Here is a 21775-nt window from a genome sequence, read left to right as displayed (position 1 = left end):
CAAGCAGTTCTTATCTTCCAGGAAAGTTTCACGGTCATTGTCACTTGCTGGGACTTTCCTGGACTATGAACTTAATTGCAGAGGGGAGAACAGCGGGGTGAGAGGAAGTCAGGCAGGCTCGGTGCCACACCCACCCCTCCCATCCCCCACGGGGGGGGGGTTGCTGTTTCCCCAAACAGGAGCGTTACACACCTAAACACCCCCCCTGCCCCCCCCCCGCTCTGGCCCCGCCTGCCCAGCTCTGCCACCTTCCTCATCCTCTATAAAAAGGGAATAATGCAGCACCTGGGTGGCTCAGTCGGTTAAATGTCTGCCTTTGGCTAAGGTCATGATCCCGGGGTCCTGGGATCAAGCCTCCTGTAGGACTCCCTGCTCAGCGGGGTGTCTGCTTCTCCCTCTCCCTCTGCCCCTCCCCTTCCTTGGGCTCTCTTTGTTTCTCTAACAGATAAAAATCTTAAAAAAAAAAAAAGATAACAATAGCACAAATACTCAATATGTGTTGGATTTAAATAATATGATAATGATGAGTTCCCGGGGCAGCTGTGGGTAGGGCACAGAGCGGAGGCCGTCAGAGGTGGGAGGGCAGAACACGACCTCCCCTTCCCACCAAGCAGATGTTGAATGAAGACGGATGTGAAATATTGACCTAGGGAAAGGGAAAAGTGCCTGGTGTTTATCGAGCCCTGAGCCCAAAGCAGGGCGGCAGCTTCCGTGGGAGGAGGTGCAGGAAAGGGCCCCAGGTCCAGAGGGCCACGCTCCCGCAGGCTTGCTGGGGGATCCTAGAAGAGGTCTGGAGGAACACATTCCCCGCAGCTGGGGGATTTAGAGAAGGATGCTTAGGTTGGGAATCAAGGCAGGCACCTTACCTGTGCACTCCGATCTAAAAAATTGGTCTTTTTTTTTTTTTTTTAAGCTCATAGGAAAAAAAAAACAGTTGGAAATGTTAGTAGTGATTGTGTTTGCTTGCTAGAACTATACTTGACTCTCCGCACTTCATGCATTTCAAACATTCTTTTTTAAAAAAGTATTTTATTTGTTTATTTGAGAGAGAGAGCATGGCTTGGGGGGAGGTGGAGGGAGACGCAGACTCCCTGATGGGCAGGGAGTCTGATGGACTCGATGTAGGGCTCGATCCCAGGACCCTGAGATCATGACTGGAGCAGAAGGCAGAGACTTAACCAACTGAGCCCTCTCAGGCGCCCCATTTCAAATGTTCTTGGTTTTTAAAAAGGTCTTTTAAAAAGGTTTGAACCTGGGGCGCCTGGGTGGCTCAGTGGGTTAAACCACTGCCTTCGGCTCAGGTCATGATCTCAGGGTCCTGGGATTGAGTCCCGCATCGGGCTCTCTGCTCCACAGGGAGCCTGCTTCCTCCTCTCTCTCTCTCTCTGCCTGCCTCTCTGCCTACTTGTAATCTCTCTCTGTCAAATAAAAAAATAAAATCTTAAAAAATAAATAAAATAAAAAGGTTTGAACCTTCTTTCCAGCCTCCTCTCTTCCTGTGCCCCGCAGGGGACACTGTGCTCTCATCACATGGACGACAGCAGTTCCTTCATCCCAACCTGCTCTCTCGATGCTCCTGTTCTTTTTTTTTTTTTTTTAAAGATTTTATTTATTTATTTGACAGAGAGAAATCACAAGTAGATGGAGAGGCAGGCAGAGAGAGAGAGAGGGAAGCAGGCTCTCCGCTGAGCAGAGCGCCCGATGCGGGACTCGATCCCAGGACTCTGAGATCATGACCTGAGCCGAAGGCAGCGGCTTAACCCACTGAGCCACCCAGGCGCCCCTGGTCCTGTTCTTTTGTTAAATGTTTAAAATTAAAAAAAAAAAAAAAAAAAAGATTTTATTTATTTATTTATTTGACAGGGAGAGAAATGGTGAGAGAGGGCTCGATCCCAGGACTCTGGGATCATGACCTGAGCTGAAGGCAGACCCTTAACAACTGAGCCACCCAGGTGCCCCCCCCTTAAAATAACACTTTTAATTTTGAGGTAATTGTAGATTCGCAGGCCAATTACAGAAAACAGTACAGAGAGATCCTATGTACCCCTTATGCAGTTTCCCCCAACATTTTGGAAAACTTTGGTCTAATCTCACAACTGGGATATTGACATGGGTACCACCCGACAGTCAACTGAGATGTCCCAGTTTACTGGTTCTCATTCATGTGTGCGCAGGTGTATCGCATGGAGGTTTCTTATCCACCAGCAGGGTCACGGTGCAGCTCTGTCACCACAAGGACCCCTGGCCTAGCCCTTCAGACCATCCCCCCCATTCCCTTTCCTTCCGAACCTAGCTGCAGCCGAGCCCCAGCAATCACTGGTCTATAGTCTCTGTCTCTCTAATGTTGAAGTCAAGAGTGTTAAGTAAAGGAAATAAAAAGCATGTAATGTAAAATGTATTGCAAATTTAGCATAATTCTCTGGAGACTTCAGTCAAGTTTTTGCATGGATCCAAGTTTGTTCCTTTTTGTTGCTGAGTAATATTCCATCCTGTGACTTTTTCTTTTTAAAAGATTTTACTTAGGGCACCTTGGTGGCGCAGTAGGTTAAGCATCTGCCCTTGGCTCAGGTCATGATCCCAGGGTCCTGGGATCGAGCCCCGCATCAGGCTCCCTGCTCAGAGGTAAGCCTGCTTCTCCCTCTCCCTCTGCCTGCAGCTCCTTCTGCTTGTGCTTTCTGTCAAATAAATAAAATAATTTTTTTAAAAAAAGATTGTATTTATTTATTTACCAGAGGGAGAGCAAGAGCGAGAGGGAGCGAGAGAGCACAAGCAGGGGGAGCAGCTGGCAGAGAGAGAAACAAACTCCCTGCTGAGCTGGATCCCAGGACCCTGAGATGATGACCTGAGCTGAAGGCAAACACTTAACCAGTGAGCCACCCAGGTGTTCCCAAAAGCACTCTTAAAAAAAAAAAAAAAGTTATTTATTTGACAGAGAGAGAATACAAGCAGGAGGGAACAGGAGAGGGAGAAGCAGTCTCCCCACTGAGCAAGGATCCCCATGCAGAACTCGGTCCACAGACCCTGGCGTCATGACCTGAGCCAAAGGCAGATGCTTAAGCTTAACCAACTGAGCCACCCAGGTGTCCCCAAAAGCTCTCTTATCAGACATCATTGACTTGGGTCTTGGTCACACCTTTGTTAACACTCAGGTCTCACGGCCCTTCTGTCCTCAGTCTGTGAGACGACTTCCCTTATCTTTGTATCCTTAAATCGCTTTCGTGGGTGACTGTCTCTTTTCCCCATCAGGTTAGGAGACCCCTGAACCCTGAGCCTCTCCCTCCCAGCAGTTTAAGCATTCCCTGAGGACAGAGGGACTGTTTTCATTAATCTTGCACCTACCTCAAGGGAAGAAATTTTCTATTTTTTTAAATCCTGGCCCTGTGCTCGTTCTGCACACTGTGGGTGCTTAATAAATGTTGATTGACTGAGTAAACAATAGACTTAGTCCCTGGAGTGTCATATTCCTTCTTTCCACAGGGAGAAAGTAATAACATTAGGCAGAGCAGGCTGGCTCCCTTAATATGATTATCTGAAATTTGTGGCTGGTGACTCTCTCCCCCAACTTTATTGGGTACATTCATCTCCACAGAATAGATATTCCCAGAGAGCACTAAAGCTGCTGGCCAAATGGTGGACTACTGATGATTGCCCTGACCCTGTTCGTCTTGATTCCGTCATGACCAAAGCTGCTGCTTGCTTCCAGCCCGAGAGAGGGGGAAAACCCCAGGCTGCTGTGGCAGTGGGCTCTCCTGGAATAAGTACACTCTAACCAAATCCGGTAATGTGGGCCCAGCCCACATGAAGACATTCTACCTTGTCTGTAAGACATTCTACCTTGAGTCAGTGGATGGATGACTTGAGCAAGTTATTTTTCTAACCCTTTTTCTTTTTCTTAAGATTTTATTTGTATATTTGACAGAGAGAGAGAGAGAGAGATCCCAGGTAGGGGGAGCAGCAGTGGGAGGCAGGGTGGCAGGCTGCCCACTGAGCAAGGAGCCTGATGTGGGACTTGATCCCAGGACCCTGGGATTATCATGACCTGAGCCGAAGGCAGATGCTTAACCGACTGAGCCACCCAGATGCCCTTTCTCTAACCTTTTAAAAATACTTGAGATAGAACTTGAGATACTTGAGATAGAATTCACCCACTTAAAGTGTGTAATTCAGTAGTTTGTAGTGTATTGAGTTGTGCAAACATTTCCACAATAGATTTTAGAACATTTTCTTTACCCTCCAAAAGAGATCCCATACCCATGAGCTGAGCAGTGACTCTCCAGTGTCTCCCCCCCCGCCCCCCCCCCCCCCCCCCCCCCCCCCCCCCCCCCCCGCCAACCCTCAGCCCTAGGAAAACACTCATCTGTTTTGTTTCTACAGATTTGCCTATCTTGGACGTTTCATATGAATGGAATCACACACTATGTGTTCTTTTGGGATGGGTTTTTTCCACTTAGCATGTTTTCAAGGTCCTTCCATGTTGTGAAGCAAGTTACTCAATTCCTTTTTTTTTTTTAAAGTAGGCTCCAAGGGTGCCTGGGTGGCTCAGTGGGTTAAGCCTCTGCCTTCAGCTCAGGTCATGATCCCAGAGTCTTGGGATTGAGCCCCGCATCGGGCTCTCTGCTCAGCAGGGAGCCTGCTTCCTCCTCTCTTTCTGCCTACTTGTGATCTCTGTCAAACAAATAAAATCTTAAAAAGAAAAAAAAAAATAAAGTAGACTCCGGGCCCAGTGTGGAGCCCAACACGGGGCTTGAACTCACATCACTGAGATCAGAGTTGGCTGCTTAGCCAATTGAGCCCCCCAGGTGCCTATTTTATTTTATTTTTTAAAGATTTTATTTATTTGACAGACAGAGAGCACAAGTAGGCAGAGAGGGGGAAGCAGGCTCCCCGCTGAGCAGAAAGCCCGATGTGGGGCTCGATCCCAGGACCCTGGGATCATGACCCGAGCCGAAGACAAAGGCTTTAACCCACTGAGCCACCGAGGCACCCCCCAGGTGCCTCTTTTTAAAATTTTTATTTTTGAGTAATCCCTACATTCAATGTGGGGCTCAAAATCACAACCCGGAGATTGAGAATCACACGCTCCATTGACTGGGTCAGCCAGATACCTCTCGATCTTTTTTTTTTTTTTTTTTGCCAAATAATATCTCATCCTCTAGATACACTGTATTTTATTTATCCATTCATCGACTGAGGGACATTTGGGTTGTTCCAACTTTTAGCAAGTTATTTCTCCAGGTTCCAACTTATTCATCTATAAAAATGGGAGTTAAGGGGCGCCTGGGTGGCTCAGTGGGTTGGGCCTCTGCCCTCGGCTCAGGTCATGATCCCGGGGTCCTGGGATTGAGCCCCGCATCAGGCTCTCTGCTCCATGGGGAGCCTGCTTCCTCCTCTCTCTCTGCCTGCCTCTCTGCCTACTTGTGATCTCTGTCAAATAAATGAATAAAATCTTAAAAAAAAAAAAGGGAGTTAATAGCTGCTTCAGAGATTACTAAAGTAGATGTGGAATATATGAACACGGTCTGAACTAGGAAGCATGCGTGCAGAGACAACATATTAATATTTACATGAGAGCCACTGGGAAGGCTGGGCCTTGTGGCCCAGCGTCTGTGGCCCGTTGTCGGTTACCTCTGGGCAGTTGGGGGTCTCTGGGTCAAGATCCCCATGTCGAGGCCAGTTTGCTTTTTCCTAGGTGGCAGTCTGCATCTCTCAGGCCGGGCCTGGCATCTCATTACCGTTTGTTGCTAGGAGACCATGTTAGAGCTGAGCTCGCTGTGGTCCACTGCCGCTGCCGAAGATAACCCAAATCGCAGGGAAGGATGTTGAAACATCAAGGCCGTTTCATGTCATCCCGATTTTTAGCAAGACCAAGGAAAAGGGCTGAAGCCACAGGTGTTCTGGCGAGGGGGGCATTAGGCTTCCGGAATATCTTGCCAACTCTTTGTTTTTTTTTTTTTTAAGATTTTTATTTATTTGACAGAGAGAGATCACAAGTAGGCAGAGAAGCAGAGAGAGAGGGGGAAGCAGGCTCCCTGCTGAGCAGAAAGCCCGATTCGGGGCTCGATCCCAGAACCCTGAGATCCTGACCTGAGCCGAAGGCAGAGGCTAAACCCACTGAGCCACCCAGGTGCCCCTCTCTTTTCGGATTTTAATTCACTTCCTCTCACCTCTCTCTCACACACACACACACACACACAGAGTGCCCAGCTGACTTTTCCCCTACTGCCTGTCACTTGAGTGTGTAAGTAATGCAAAAATGTTTTAATATCAGACCTAGAAGTGATGAATGAGGAAAGAAAGCTTGTTTCGTAAATACAAAGATGCTAAAATCCAATTTAGGCACATGTGCTTTGCTCCCACACCTTCCTGCTCCTTTCTGCAGGTATTTTACAGCCGTTAACATGTGTGGGTGCGAGGAGGTTAGCAGAAGGCGGCTGGGGTGAGGAGTGGATTATAGAAGAATGATTGTTTCCTTTCCCTAGGAGCTGCCTGGAGCAGAATTTCCCCTTCAAAGCCTTGGTAAGAGCAGCTGGGGATAATGAACAGTGGTTAAAGATGCTTTGTTTTACATCCAGCAAAAAGGATCATTAACACTCGGGTTTTCAAACCAAGCCTGTGGAAGGGCTCCTGCTGCTGTTGATAATCACGGTAACCCTCAGGGTAGCGGGGGCAAAGGGGTCGGTAATTCACCAGAAAATGGTATTCACTCATTCGGATTATGTGCACCGCTGCTCTTCTCCATTCATGTGCTTAATTAAGAGCTGACGAGTACGAAATAAATGAAACTGCGCTTCTTCACTGGACCGATCTGGGGAGCAGCAGCAATTCTGCAGGGAGGGAGGGTGTCTGCCAGGAAAACGGTGGTACCATCTCCCCATTACATTTCTGTATCGTAGTCTTTTTTTTTTTTTTTTTTTGTTTTAAAGACTTTATTTGAGAGAGAGAGAACACGAGAGGGGAGAAGGTCAGGGGGAGTAGACTTGAGCCCAGGACTTGATCCCAAGACTCCAGGATTATGACCTGAGCCAGTCAGTGGCTTAACCAACTGAGCCACCCAGGCGCACCTACTGGAGTTAGTCTTAATGCCACAGGATTCTTAAGGGGCAAAAGCCTTGAGTCCAAGAGACATCTCCTTGAGGTGATAAAGGAGGAGGGAGAGTGGTTTCTTTTCTTAAGATTTTATTTGAGAATGAGGGAGCACAGGCAAGGGGCAGAGGGAGAAAATCTCCAAGCAGACGCCCTGCTGAGTGTGGAGCCCAATGGCAGGACTTGATCTCAGGACCCAGAGATCACGACCTGAGCCGAAATCAGGAGTCGGACACTTAACCAGCTGAGCCGCCCAGAAGCCCCCGGAGTGTAGTTTCATCTTCATTTTATCAAAGGAGAAATGAAGACAAGGAACCATGACTAGGACAATACGAGACAGCTAGTCTAAGGCATAACTCACATCAGGGAAAGCCCCAGAAGGAAGTTGACTCAACCTTATTTGTGACATCAAGGTTTACATCATTCAGAAGTTTCTGCAGAAGTCTCTAGAGGGACCAGCTGGTTGACTTCCTGGAGTCATTTCCATTTGTTCAATCCTGAGGTGGGGGGTGAGGGAGTTGGGGGTGGTGGTGAGAAAATGGTTCTTATCGTTCTATTAGGCAGATCTGAATGGAGGGAATTGAACCTAGATCATAAAGGGTTCCCAAATGCACACTGACCCCTTTCACAAAGTGCGTGGAAGGTTCGAGCAAGAAGCCAGGGCTCCAGACTGCTCGAACGAATGTTCCACCACCTTCCTCTCCATCTCCAGGTCATTGCCAGGACACTCTTGTTGACTAGTTAAGACAAGTGAAATCGACTGGTGGGCTCTAGAATTCCCATTAGCCTGTTGGTTCCTTTTCTCAGACGCTTAAAACAAAGGAGCAGAAAGCCCAATTACCCAGTTTAAAATGAACAATGTCCCCAAGATAGGACGAGTTTATTTTTAGTATTAAAGAGATTAACAATAGTTCTTATTCTGACTTATCCATAGTCAAACTCACCTGCTCAGAAAGTTGCAGACCCCAACAGTTTCTAACAAGTCCTACTAATCATTAAGGACGGACTTACAATAAAGGTTATGTGCAGTTATGTGCACAGGAAAGATCGAAGAGTAGAAAATGCCAAACAGAGGTATCCAGAGAGAGAGAAGGCTTTCTGTGAATGAAATACTTTGTGTCTATAGTTCAGGAATAAGATGCTTCTGCTGGGTGCTGAGAAGTCAAGATGAGAAACCTTTGGTATCCCAGTGGGATGTCGGAGTTCTCTGTGGTGGCCATCTGTGGCTTGTTTAAATGCAATCAGTGGGAGAGAGAGACCTGAGGAGGCGGCAGAAATTCTCAACCTCTGCTCGATCACCAGCCGCATGGTTAAGACTGGGAACCGACAATGAACACACTCAAGGCCTGACCTTGAAGGGCACTGGGACAACTTGGAAATGAACTGCTTAGTACTCAAGTCCAGCCTGTTGTGAAAGAAGGGCCAGCTCGACTGCTTGTACAGGGCCCTTGTACTGGAGACCTGTAGAAGGCGGGGCACCAGACGTGAGGATGGTGCAGCTAGTTATGGGATTTAAAAGGTAGTAACCCACAAGGATGGAAGTGACAGGCCTCGCCACTACTCTGCAGATAATCACCATGACTCCGACTCCACCCGTAGGGCCCCAGGACTGATTAAATCCCTAGGAATTTCATGTTAGGCAGGATCGTGGGTCAGAGCTCTAAGTAGAAGCTATAGGTTCTACTCTATAAAAATCGATGCACAGTATAGATCCACGTGTCTGGGACACTTAGAGAGTGTGGCAGAACACATGGTCTTCGAAGATCTGCTTCTCTGTTGCTGGGAAGCTCTTGTCACAGATTGGACAATTGAGACACAGGGTCTGCATGCGCTGCTGTTCCAAGGTGTGATCGAAAATGTCATCAGAGAAGTCTGACTTGCAGGTGGGGCATCTCTTGATGGCGAGCTGGGAGGAAGAGCAAAGGCGTGAGGACAGGTGTAGCTCTCTGCAGCCCAGGCCATGTCTCATATTCTGTTACATCCTCAGCAAGGGGCGTACCACTTGGCACATGGCAGGTGCTCAAGAAGTAGAGGATGAATGAATGAAGTCACACTGGGAGACACTCACTGAGGCTTTCTCTACCCCAGGAGTGAAAGGACCTACAACTTGTTACAGCGTTCGAAGAGCCTCCAGCCCGGAGGGGACAGCGGACACACCTTGCTGGGCTGCCTGCCTAGTTCACATCTGCTCCCTAGTTCTGGTGCCAACCTCAGCTCACGGCGGAGATCACAGGAGCAGAAAGCTGAGGGGCGAACTGGGCTTTCTTCTCCCCACCTCAACGGGCTCCCTCAGCTGAGGTTTAACCCAGCTGATCCAGGGGACTTCTGGAGTATCAAAATGAACCAGTCTCCCTATGGTTCTCCCATGAACTGGAGCAGGAAGGGGCACTTTTCAAGGATCTGATGTGGGCAGTCTCCGGATTCGCATACTTACCAGGCCTGGGGCCGAACTTTCCTGGATACCTGAGGATCATAAAAAAGGTTTCATTCAATGAGAGAAATACCATCCCTGGATTCTCCAGCTGTGATCTGTTAGCTGGTTTCTGTAACCCCCTTCGCTTCCCTTTCTCCCCACTGCCTCTGACTCTTTCTCTCTGTGTACCATTAACTGCTGATAGAGGGGATCTAGGTCAATGCTGAAGGGAAAAGAGGAAAAAATAATGAAATGAGACTTTTGATAGCCATGTGTATGCTACAGAATCAGGAAAAACAAAAAACAAAAAAACCTAAACCCAGCCTCTTCTCAGTATGGGCAAAATGAGATTTAAATAAAAAGTCACAATTTAATAAGAATAAGAAAACAATCTGAGAATAGATTTTAGGACTGAAGCCACATAACCTGGTATTTTAAATGAAAACGCTTAAAAATATTTTTAAAGAGAAAATAAATGTATACTCCTGCCTGCTGTAAAGATTTGACTGTGACTCCAAGGAGAACATGACTCCTTTAAACTGTCCAAGAAAAGGACATGAGGTCTTCTACCACTTTTGGAGACAAAAAAGAGGGAAAGTTCCCTGTTTCCTTGTCCCTGGCAAGAACAATCTGACCCTCCATCCTTGAGTGACAAGACTAGTTTTCATCCCCATTTCCTGTCCTCTAAACCACCCTGGGCTCTCTGTGGGGCACATTCCTGCTACCCTGGGTCAGGCCATCGAGAGGCTGCCCTAACTGCCCATTCCTGGGCGGCAGACCCCACCTCTTACACTTCCATTTCCAAACCTTAATTAGCTTCCTCAGCTTTGTATGTGTATATCTTCTACATAGACACATTTCTCTGATTTATATATTTGGAATATAGCCACGGGACTCAATTTGTGTCTGCTGCCTCTAGGCGAATGATCTGATTTGCGTCTTCTAGATTCAGATTTATTTCTCAATTAACACTTCTCGCCTGGCAATCTTTCTATTGGGTCCTCGGCTTCTGCCCAGCAAGTCTTAACAATGAGACTGGTCTTAATTAGCATCTCAGACCACAAAAAAGAAAAAAAAAATTAGTGGGGGAAAGGGATGCAGGCAAGGGCCTTCTAGCTCCAACGGCAGTTGCCTTACCAGAATATGGGTTTCCATAGACAAGTCCTGGGTTTTGTCCAGCACCTCCTTGATCCGAAGTAGGCGCTTGATAGGGCAGAGAGTCAAAATCCAGACCCATGTAACTCAGCAATCTGCTGTTCTCCCTCTTCAAAAGCTAGGGAGAGAATGTTTAGAGACACACGTTGGAAGACAACAACAAAGGAGGGCCACAAGCAACTGGCTAGGGGATGCCCGTTACGGGTACTTCTCCATGAACAGTGTGGCGCTGGAGAATCCCAGGAACCGACAAGTCGTAATTCTAAAGGGGAAGTAGCAGCCTCCGCACTAGGAAGATCTGAGTTCTTTACACTTGAATTTAAGTGTATACTGAATTTTGTTTCGATTAATTGCAAAAAAGAATTTTAAGTCTCTAAATACATACCAACCGAGATGGGGTACAAACGCTGTGTGCACAGATGAGGGGGGCGGGACCTATATTAAGGGCGAAGCTTCTGCACATTACTGAGAGCAAAATGCTTCTTTTAGTCTCTTTCCTAGGATAATTGTCTTACACAATGGAATATTCATCTGATACAATTTTCCCTTCTTCGTGTTTTATCCTTTCAAAGGGATATACCAACAGAGAGAGTGAAAGGAGGAAGGGGGGGATGAGAGAATGAGACAGAATAAGCTACATGGAGGACAGACTGCGCTTTAAAAGTTCTTAGAAAAAAAGTAAACTCCCTCTTCACATCTTTATTAAGACGGCTTTACTATAGCTCTTAACAAAGCTTTCAAATATCAGCTCTTTTCCTCCCTGTTGCAAACTGTGTGTGTCCTCTTCCCTCCCTCCCACCGCCCCATCAGACTATTCCAGAAAATAGAGATTTCTTTTTTTTCTTTTTAAAGATTTTATTTGACAGATACAGATCACAAGTAGGCAGAGAGGCAGGTAGAGAGAGAGAGAGAGAGGAGGAAGCAGGCTCCCTGCTGAGCAGGGATTCCAGGATTCTGAGATCATGACCTGAGCCAAAGGCAGAGGCTTTAACCCTCTGAGCCACCCAGGTGCCCGAAAATAGAGATTTCAAAGTCAAGCTCTGTTTATCTAAATCAAGAGGATGAAGATGACGGAAACAGACTCCTAAGGCCCCTATAATGCTGAAAGGCATCGATATAAATGACATAATCAAAGCCAGAGATGACCACTTGGAGGCACAGCCCTGAAGGCTTAGAGAGAGGGGCAAGCTGGAGAACCGTGGCAGGTGTAGATCTAGGAGCATAAGCCAGAGTGCTGGGACACCTGACTTTGATGCAAGGGCAGGAAAGTGCCTTTAAGTACTGTTTTATTTTTAAGTTTTTATTTATTGTTTTTAATAATCTCTATACCTAATATGGGGCTTGAACTCACAACCCTGAGATCAAGAGTCACACACTTCTCCAACTGAGCCAGCCAGGCGCCCCGAGGTGCAGCTTCTTTATTTGCTGCCATCATCCTCAATCAGCCAAGAATAGCTTGTGTCTAACCCACAGCAGAAGATAAATACTGCCTGGATGAATGAATGAATGAATGAATGAAGAGATGTATGAATGAGTGAGGGAAGGAACGCAGAGCATTTTATTAGGAGCCGGCCACGGGTCCAGGGCAGGCACAGGCCGTCACTACTACCCTGGTCTGGAAGCAGAAGAAAAGGAAAAAGTCACGCAGAAGGAAAGGGGTCCCTCAGCTAGCCTAGAAATGACGTCGGATATTCTCCTACAAAGACAATACTTACTACAGGCGGGGAGTTAAGAGCAAAATGAATTAAGATAGATCTTCCGTCAAGGTGTTCCTTTCAAGCTGACTACTACCAGGACAAACAAGTTTCAGTTACAGAACCAAGAGAGGGTTCGTGGTAGATGAGGACTAGATTAAATTTACTCATAGGAGCAACGGTTTCACCCACAGTCCCAGAAAGGGCTCTTTTACTTAACTTGTTAATCACCACATCTCTGGGTTACCCTCCTCCTGCTCCTTAAAACCTTGGGGTTTCTAGGGCCGTCTGGGTGGCTCAGTGAGTTAGGCAGCCGACTCTTGATTTCAGCTCAGGTCATGATCCCAGGGTCGTGAGAGAGAGCCCTGCACTGGGCTCCGTGCTCAGCGTGCAATCTGCTTAAGATTCTCTCTCTCCCTCTGCTCCTCCCCACCACATGCTCACTCGCTCTCAAATCAATCAATCAATCTTTAGGGGCACCTGGGTGGCTCAGTGGGTTAAAGCCTCTGCCTTCGGCTCAGGTCATGATCCAAGGGTCCTGGGATCGAGCCCCACATTGGGCTCTCTGCTCCAATGGAGAGCCTGCTTCCTCCTCTCTCTTCCTGTCTGCCTCTCTGCCTACTTGTGATTTGTCTTTCAAAAAAATAAATAAAATCTTTAAAAAAAAATCTTTAAACAGAACAAAACACCTTGGACTTTCTACCCTGTTGTACACACTCACGTCGTTTTCTCTTTCCAATCTCTCCTTCTCTCTCTGTAGAACATTACATACGATCTTGTTCTCATTCAGTGTTTCTGACAGGCCCGAGTTCTCATCCTGTCAATAACAAAAACCAGTTAGGATTAGGCTCACATACTATAATCTGGATCCAGGGTGGGGTACCACAAGGGGCCTGCGGAGGGTCTGGTTTCCCCACGTGATGGGACTGAGGAGGGGAGAAGGCAGCTCGGTGGGGGCGCACAGCGGAGGTGATGCCATGGTTTAACAAAATGCCTGAAGGCCTGGCTCGGCATCAGAGATGCTGATGTCTTTTGGTTAAGCTGGTAGTGAAAGTGACCAAAGAGGGGAAAAGTCATAAAGACGGACTTGGGAAAAGCCCCAAGACTGACTTATCAGAATTAGGGCTAACCGGAGCCCTACTGAACAGCACCCAACCATGGAAACACGCATCTTGGTCTGGAATAAACACCTCACTCAATGTAGCATGAGGGACTTAAGTTGATGGGACGTCCTCCCAGTGAGGACAGGCATCTGGACTCAAGGAACACTGAGGAACAAGGAACCTCGGAAGGCGCTTATCCAAGGCTACAAGGACCCTGGACTGAGGTCTTGGGCGTCCCGCTGTGACAGGTGGACCTAACTTCATAAACCCCACACTTGGCAGGCATGCGTCCGTGCTTCCCATCTCCTACCTACAGACAGACACGTGCACATACCTCACAGACACACTTAAGCTAATCCTACTAGTTGTGGTGTTTTTTTTTTTTTCCAAGATTTTTTATTTGAACGCTGGTGCCCAAACTGCTGTGCGCTTCTAGCCGACCCTGAGGTAGGAATGCGAGAGGGGCTACCCGATGACAGAGCTGACTGCAGGCTCCCGGCTCCCCATCCCCATGGGCTCTTGCTGGCTCTTCGGGTCCTGCTTCACTTCCTCAAAAGGCAGAAATAAGAAAGGGCTATCTGAGTCTGCACAGAAACCTGCTCAATGGTTACCACCACCTTCCCTGAGACCCATGGCTGGACTGGGGCCTCTACTTCCGGGGACCCCCAGATTGGTCTCTGGCCACACACTTCATCCCTCCTCTTTCTAACAGGAAGAGAAGTGTTTCTCCTCAATGAGGGTGGGCAGTCCTCCGGGCTTTGGTCTAGGAACCGCAGACCTTCACACCCCTGGCTTCCTGGGCCCCCTGAGCTCTGGCACCTACCAGTTGCGCAGCCGCCCTGAGTTGCCTGATCTGCCTGTGGAGTCGCTGACACTCTTTGTACTTCTCTAAGAAACAAGCTTTCCCGGCCTCTACCTTTGCCTTTAGGCGCTCCACCTCTTGTACTAACTGCTCCTCCACTGCTGTTTTCTTGCTCCTAGGCGCCTAAAGCATAAGATACACAATCCTCACAGTTAGGGGCGCTCTGGGTATGTGAGGAATAAAGAATCGAGCCCCTGGGTCTTGAAAAACAGACCACAGAAACCCAGGAAACCCCTACTTGCCACAAGGAGGTTCAAACCTTCGAAGGGCGGCAGCTTATGTGAAATAGTGATTTCTCGCTACAGCAGAGGCCACAAGCTGCGGTGTGCTGGTGGGGGCCAGGCCCGGGACGTTGCTGAGAGGCGGAGGTGAAGGCCACGGGGGCGGTAGAGGCAGTGGGGGAGGGGAGAACATGGGGCCCATCTAGAGGGAACCGCAGCCACCCAGGCTGGGCACTGCTGCTGTGTGGGAATGGGGGCTCTGGGCTGCCAGAGCCCCCCAAGTTTTCAAGAAGCTAGAAATACACATTTTTTTAAAAATGGGAAGTGTTCCCATTTTTAGTTGTTGGCAACCAATTCGATTTTTGAAAAACACCAGCTAGGCTAAATAACAAGTTTCTCGGGGCCAAACTCAACCTGTGAGCAGCTGCTTTTCTAACTTTGTTCTCCTCTTTTTCATGCGATGGTATCTAGTAGCTTACATATGGGAGGGACGCCTCTAACTGACTGAGTAATGGCCAAGGGAGTGAATGATATGACTTATCCCAACAGCTGGATATCCAGACAGCAGGGTTTCTCATACCCTTGCGAAATTCAGAAAATGGGGCTTCCTGGCACCTGTCATCACCACGAGGCCTCTTTTCCAACAAGCTATTCTAGAAATTTATCAATTAGGCTTTCACTACTACATTACTATAGCTCAGAAGAATTTAGAATGATAATTGCTAATATTATATTAATTGTAACAAAAATTTTGATTGCTGTAATATTTCCTAACCGTAGAGCTTGACTTTATCATTATTCATTTGTCTGCCCCCATGATAAGAAAGGATTAGGGGTGACTCTGGGTGATTCCTGGCTCAAGGCTCTACTGGACAACCTGTCACGAAGTACTTTCAATCTCCCTCCGCCATTCATCACACAGTAGGAACGGCCACCTCTCCTTCAATGTTTTGCAAATGACAAATTCTCTGTCCTTCTGGGACGATGTCCAGGGGTAAATGCTATTCTCCTCTGTCTTTTTTATCCTTTCTGCCACCTGAAAATAGACCCATCCCTTCCTTCCCGCAGGCTCCCTCCCACAAAGCCATCCAAAGACAGACGTGCCGTTAACTGCTGCTGTTTCTTCTTGGCAGCTGCTTCTTCCTGCTTCATCTCCTCTACAGTCTGCTCCAGCTTCTTCTGGTGCTCCCTCTGCACAAAAACAGATGTCAGGACCACTGCTGGGCCAGCACAGGCACGCGCACGTGAGCTAATGAGCGAGCAGCCCGCAGAGAGAGAGGCAAGTCTCTTCCTAGGTTTCTGAGAAGAGCCATGAGCTCCCTCATCTCAGAGGGCTTCCTCTGAGACCTTTCCTACAGCCACCAATGGTAGGCGTATGTGACAGAGTAAACAAAGAACCATGTACGTATTTTCTCGCGAATGCCTAAAAATGTTGATTCCGTTTGTGACTCTACCTGTTGAGCCAAAGTGAGGAGGAGCTGGCTATTCTCCTTCCTCAGATGTTCCAACTGCTCTGTCTTATCTTGATCTCCCTGCACGAGCTTCTCCATTTCTTTCTCTTGGGTTGACAGCTGGGCCTAAAGCAAAAAACAGCGAATATAATCAAGATATAAAAGGAAGAAAACTGAACAGTAACAATGCTGTTTAATGTACACTCACACAAAGAAATGCATACTCCTTGGCAACTCCTGACTGCCAAATATCCCTAGAACGCCCACTTTTCAGCTCTCCCTCACAGCCTGCGCCCAAGACTCAAATGAGGAAAAGTCAACACACCCTTCTTTAAGGCACAGCTTCCTAAAACCAATAGTGATTCAGCTGGTATCTGCTTTACATTCCAGCTTTTTTTTTTTTTTTTTTCATTCTAGGCTTTTGAGAAAGACTTTGAAGAGATTTTGTAGCTAAAAGAAAAAAAGTTAAGAAAAGCAGTGGTAGAGGTGACAGTGCTCCATCTTAAGAATTCATGATAAATATAAACTGAACGAATTATTCAGTTCTTGAGGGCCGGGACTTTAAGAGTAACGGTATGTGTGTGGGGGGAGGGGGAGTCCAGAACAGAAAATTCCGTGAACCTGCAGACTAGCGCTTTGACCGTTAGGCACCCCCACAGCGGAACTCACGGAGCAGCGCGGGCAGAGTAAGATGATACACTTTGGCAAAGGTTTCGTTACCCACCTGGAGCTGATCCACTCGGATTCCCATCTTCTCATTTTCTGAGGACATCTTCTGGTTTTGTTCTTTCAGTCTGTGGAGGAGAAGAGGACTGCATGAAAGATAGGCTGATTCCGCGTCAGATCCCCTGGGCCTTCAATGAGTGAAGGCTGCCTTGGCCCTAAGGCTGTGGAATTAGTTTAAAATCCTTTCTGTTTGGGGCACCGGGGTGGCTCAGTGGGTTAAAGCCTCTGCCTTCGGCTCTGGTCATGATCTCAGGGTCCCAGGATGGAGCCCCGGGTTGACCTCTCTGCTCGGCAGGGAGCCTGCTTCCCCACTCTCTCTACCTGCCCCTCTGCCTACTTGTGATCTGACTGTCAAATAAATAAAATAAAATCTTTAAAAATAAAACAAAACACCAGCTTAAAAAAAAAAAATCCATTCTTCTTCAGTCCTTTCTCGGCTTCCTGACCTCAAGCCACATGTACTGGACATTTCACATTAATACCTGAATTCAGGTTACTTCACCTTACCGTTCGGACACTAATGCTCCAACCTAGAATCGCACCTATCACTGCCTTAACAGGAAGACTGTCTAATGAGCTCTGGAGATCTCATCTGTGACACCCAGGAACACAGCAGATCCCCGCTCTGGGAATCACTCACTGGAGCAGCTCGGTCTCCCAGTGGTCCTTCTGCACCTTCAGCTGCTGTTCCAGTTCCTTATTGGTGCCCTTCAGAGTTTCCAGCTCCTCCTGCAGATTGAGACATCAAAGGAACAGACCATTTCTAAGACACTTTTTAGTACCGAGGCCAGCTGACAAGTATTTATTGAGCATTTACTATATTTCAGGCCCTTATTCAATGTCATGACACAACGGTGATTGAAATATCCAAGGAAAGGTGTTTCCATATTAAACTGTTCTTAATCTATTTTCTCCACACAATGCATTCACCTTAATTTCTCTTCCACTGGAGCTTGTATTTGTCCATTAACTCATTAAACAAATATTTAAGGAGTGCATATGAGGCATTGTTCCTGCACTACAGACACAGCAGCAAATGAAATAAAGTGGGTTTTCTCTTGGAAAGGTGCTGCCAAGAAATTCACGGATGCTGCATATGTAATTCAAGTTTAGGAGCCACATTTTAAAAAGCAAAGAGGGGTGCCTGGGTGGCTCAGTGGGGTAAGCCTCTGGCTTCAGCTCAGATCATGGTCTCAGGGCCCTGGGATCGAGCCCCGCATTGGACTCTCTGCTCAGCAGGGAGCCTGCTTCCCCCTCTCTCTCTGCCTGCTTCTCTGCCTACTTGTGATCTCTCTCTGTTAAAAAAAAAAATAAATATATGAAAATAAAAAGCAACAAGAAACAGCTATGCTTAATTTTACTAATAGTACATTTAACCCAATATATCTAAAATATTGTTTCAATATGTAAATAAGAGGGAAATATTTTAACTTTTTTCATAATACGTCTTTAAAATCCGATATACCCTTTATGCTTATGGTGCATCACAAAACGCCATGTTTCAAGTGTTGGGAGAGCCACAGGCGGCTAGTGGCCCTGGCACTAGGGCTACACATTTGCTTTTTTCCCCCCAACTCCATTCTGCACCAAAGCCAGCCTCGTGCATCAATAACAACTCCCTGCTTTTAGCTCTAAGATTTATACATTTATCATCCTTTTAAAAAATAATTTAAAAAATTGTAGGAATATGCACATAAAATTTCTCACCTTCATCAACTTTAAGCCCCTAGTTCAGCGGCATTAAGCACATGCACACTGTTGTATGACCGGCCCTATAACCACCCACAGAACTATTTTCATGTGTACAGTCAAAGCTCTGTCCTGTGAAAACACTGACTCCCTGTTCTCCCCACCCACCCGTCTCCCGGCAACTACTACTCTACTTCCTGTGTCTGCGAAGCTGGCTACTCCAGGTACCTCCTGCGTGGGATCACATGCTATTTGTTTCCCTGTGTCTGACCCATTTTGCCCAGCTAATGTCCTTGGTGTTCATCCATTTAGTAGCATGTGTCAGAACTTCTTTCCTTTTTAAAGCTGAATAACATTCCATTGTTATCTACATGCTAAACAACGTGTATCCTTCTATCCGTCACTGGACACCTGCCTCCTCCCTTTAGCTGTTGGGAAAGATGGTGTTATGAACATGTGTGTACTAGTCTCTCAGAAAACAAGTATCATCAATTTCTCTTTTATAGAAAGGGAAAACTGAAGTTCAGAGATGTTAAAAAATTTCCCCTGCTTCATCAGACATTAAGTGGGAGAACAAGTCTGTGGGACTCCAAAGACGGGGTTCTTAACCAGTGAATGGTCCTGGCCCTAAAACACATGGGTTTTCTTCCCCATTCTTGTTTTTAATTTTAATTCCTAAAAAACATGGGTTTTATTTATTTATTTAAAAAGAGTTTATTTATTTGACATACAGAGATCACCAGTAGGCAGAGAAGCAGGCAGAGAATGAGAGGGAAGCAGGCTCCCCGCTGAGCAGAGAGTCCGATGCGGGGCTCGATCCCAGGACCCTGAGATCATGACCCAAGCCAAAGGCAGAGGCTTTAACCCACTGAGCCACCAGGGTGCCCCAAAACATGGGTTTTAATATCAGAGAAGTCTGAGCTCAAATCCAAGCTCCTTTCAAAGTCATGAGCTGACTGTAACATTGGGCAAGTCACCTAACCTCTCTGAGCTGTTGGATGGTTTTAAGGATTAAGTGAAGCGATCTGCTTAATTACAGTGCCTTGCTAGTAGTACACATAGTAGGTACTAAATAAATACTGGCTTGTGTTATCATAACTAGTAGCAAGTCGGTAGGAGAGCTAACTCGAGAAGCCAGACCCTCTGATTCCTTGGCTAGAACCTGGCAGGTGAGCTGTAGGGCTCGTGGCCAGATACTGGTTCTTGACAGACAGACTGTGAATTGTACCTCTGCCACCTGTTTGTTATCTAACTGCCTGGAAGAGGCCAGATCTGTAGCCTGGACCTGTTACCCACACTTCTCAACCAGCCCAGGGCTGAGGACATCACACAAGGCATTTGTGTGACAGCAACATATTAAAAAACAGTCTGTCTGGGAGTCAAGAGAAGTGGGTCCCAGCCCAGTGTGATCACTAACCTGACCTCTTCCACTCTCCTTGGGGTCTCAGTTTGCTCACCTGTAGATCAAGGGCTCTACAGATGGTGACTGCCAAGGTTTGCATGTTCTGGAACTTATAAGGTACGACCTCAGTGTAATTAGTTTATAGTCCCAAGAGAAGACTCTCTTCTTTAAAGCTCCTTGCATTATCAACTCTCAATTACCACCTGTTAACTGGAAGGATGTTTCAAAAGAGAAGTAGCCAAGAGTCTGGATAACCTGCAGCCTTGCTTTTATACTCTCTACTCTCTCGAGGTCCACAGTCTAGCGAGCCAAAGTGAAGAGACTACATTCTACATAGGAACCAGGAAGCAGCAGTCAGACTGCTTGGTTTGAATCCTGGCTCCATCACAGATTAGCCATATAAGGGATTATGTACCCTTCTAAGCCTCAGATTACTCATCTGTAAAATCAGGGTAATAACAGTACCTAATCCAAAGTTTAAATAGAGTAATCCATATAAAAATTTTAACACGGTGCCTATTCAAAGATATTAGTATAGGAGAGTAAGATCACAAGCAAAAGAGGTAAGGCTGTATAAGAGACACCATCCAGTTCTGACCTCTGTGGTCCAGGTTCATGTTTTTTGTTTGTTTGTTTTCAGGTTTGTGTTTCACTAGCAGCCATACCTCCTTCTTGTGGAGCTCAGCCTGCATGTCTGAGTTCTGCTGCTGGAGGCCGACGCAGCTGTCCTTCAGCTCCTGGTTTTCTTTGCGGAGCTCCTTATTGTGCTGCTCAATTTCTTCCACTTCACCCTACGAAAGAGCATCCCATGAATTCATATTTGACCCTTTATAGCTTGATAAAATATTCAAGTCCCTCTAGTGGAACATTCCCATGGACTGGGATGCTGAGGGTCTGGTGGATTCCCACTCAACAGCGACATCTGTGTCCCCTGAATGGGAGCACCTGCTCAGTATGTAGGATAGGGGATAATGGAGGCACGTCCATATAAATGCAACATTGAGCCTGTCATTACCAAGAAAGAAAGACAAACAAAATTAAGACCAGAAAGAGTTAAAAGGTGGAATAACAGAAGAATGTAGATTCTTCTTGCAAACACTTACTACTGTTTGTCTCTCCTAATGGACTTAGCTCCTAGAGGCTAAGTGATTTAATTGATTCTTCACTGCCTACCACAGTGCTGGACGGAAAGAGGGTGTCCTGTGAAATAACTGAGTAAGTAAATGGATCTAATACTCAGAGTAGGACAGGCTCTGTGTCAGAATGGAGAGATGGGGTGCCTGGGTGGCTCAGTCGGTTAAGCATCTGTCTTCAGACGGGGTCAAGATCTCAATCCCACATCGGGCTCTCTCCTCAGTGGGGAGTCTGCTTTTCCCCCTCTCTCATCCCCCACTTGTGTGCTCTCTGTTGAATAAATAAAATCTTAAGAAAAAAAATAAAGACAGAACTGAAAGATACAAGGCATATTTGGTGCGTCCCTCCCCAAAGGAGCTTATAATTTACTGTGGTGGTAATATGCGCAGATGACCAAAATTAAGCAACTGGCAAAGTTAAGGAAATAACTGAATGCCAACTGAGTTACAGCAGCTTTTGAGAAAGGAGGAACCACTTATTGTTGTGATTCTTTTCAACGTTCCTAAGTTATTCCTGAGTAGGTTTGAGTGGGTACTGTATGCATTTCTCCCCATAGTATCTGTTAAGACATTTAATAAAGGCTTTATTGATCCCAATTCCACCCTATCCTGAAATTACTACTCCTACTGGCAGGAAGGATGGGGGTGAGATGTTTACAGACCTGAGTGGTAACAACCAGGATGTCCTCCTCATTTTCTGGACGGAACTGGAAAGGGATGCTTGCTCCCCGGACCACACCATCCTGATCCACATAGCAGAACTGGTAATACTCATCATCCTTGGGCAGGTAATAAGCTGAAAATACAACATGATTTTTAAACCAAAATAAGGTCTGTTAAGAA

The 21775-nt window shown here is 46.7% G+C and overlaps 1 protein-coding gene across 1 annotated transcript in view; it reads right to left on the bottom strand.

Moving 5' to 3' along the window:
- Positions 1-7928: 7928 nt before the first annotated feature.
- CALCOCO2 (calcium binding and coiled-coil domain 2) overlaps positions 7929-21775 on the bottom strand; it is a 28150-nt gene continuing 14303 nt past the window's right edge. The window contains exons 4-13 of the mRNA XM_004764755.3: positions 21595-21728; positions 20465-20590; positions 17349-17437; positions 16707-16776; positions 15986-16108; positions 15636-15722; positions 13067-13162; positions 10634-10769; positions 9518-9546; positions 7929-8989 (exon numbers count right to left, since the gene is read on the bottom strand). Coding sequence (XP_004764812.1) covers positions 8813-8989; positions 9518-9546; positions 10634-10769; positions 13067-13162; positions 15636-15722; positions 15986-16108; positions 16707-16776; positions 17349-17437; positions 20465-20590; positions 21595-21728 — 1067 coding nt within the window. The 3' untranslated portion in view covers positions 7929-8812. The remainder of the gene's footprint in view (positions 8990-9517; positions 9547-10633; positions 10770-13066; positions 13163-15635; positions 15723-15985; positions 16109-16706; positions 16777-17348; positions 17438-20464; positions 20591-21594; positions 21729-21775) is intronic.

The sequence above is a fragment of the Mustela putorius genome, unplaced genomic scaffold, assembly GCF_011764305.1.
Source record: "Mustela putorius furo isolate JIRA1106 unplaced genomic scaffold, ASM1176430v1.1 tig00003962_pilon_pilon_pilon, whole genome shotgun sequence".
Classification (NCBI taxonomy): Eukaryota; Metazoa; Chordata; class Mammalia; order Carnivora; family Mustelidae; genus Mustela; species Mustela putorius.
The sequence above is the reverse complement of the archived record's forward strand: the minus strand, read 5'-3'. Positions and strand labels throughout refer to the sequence as shown.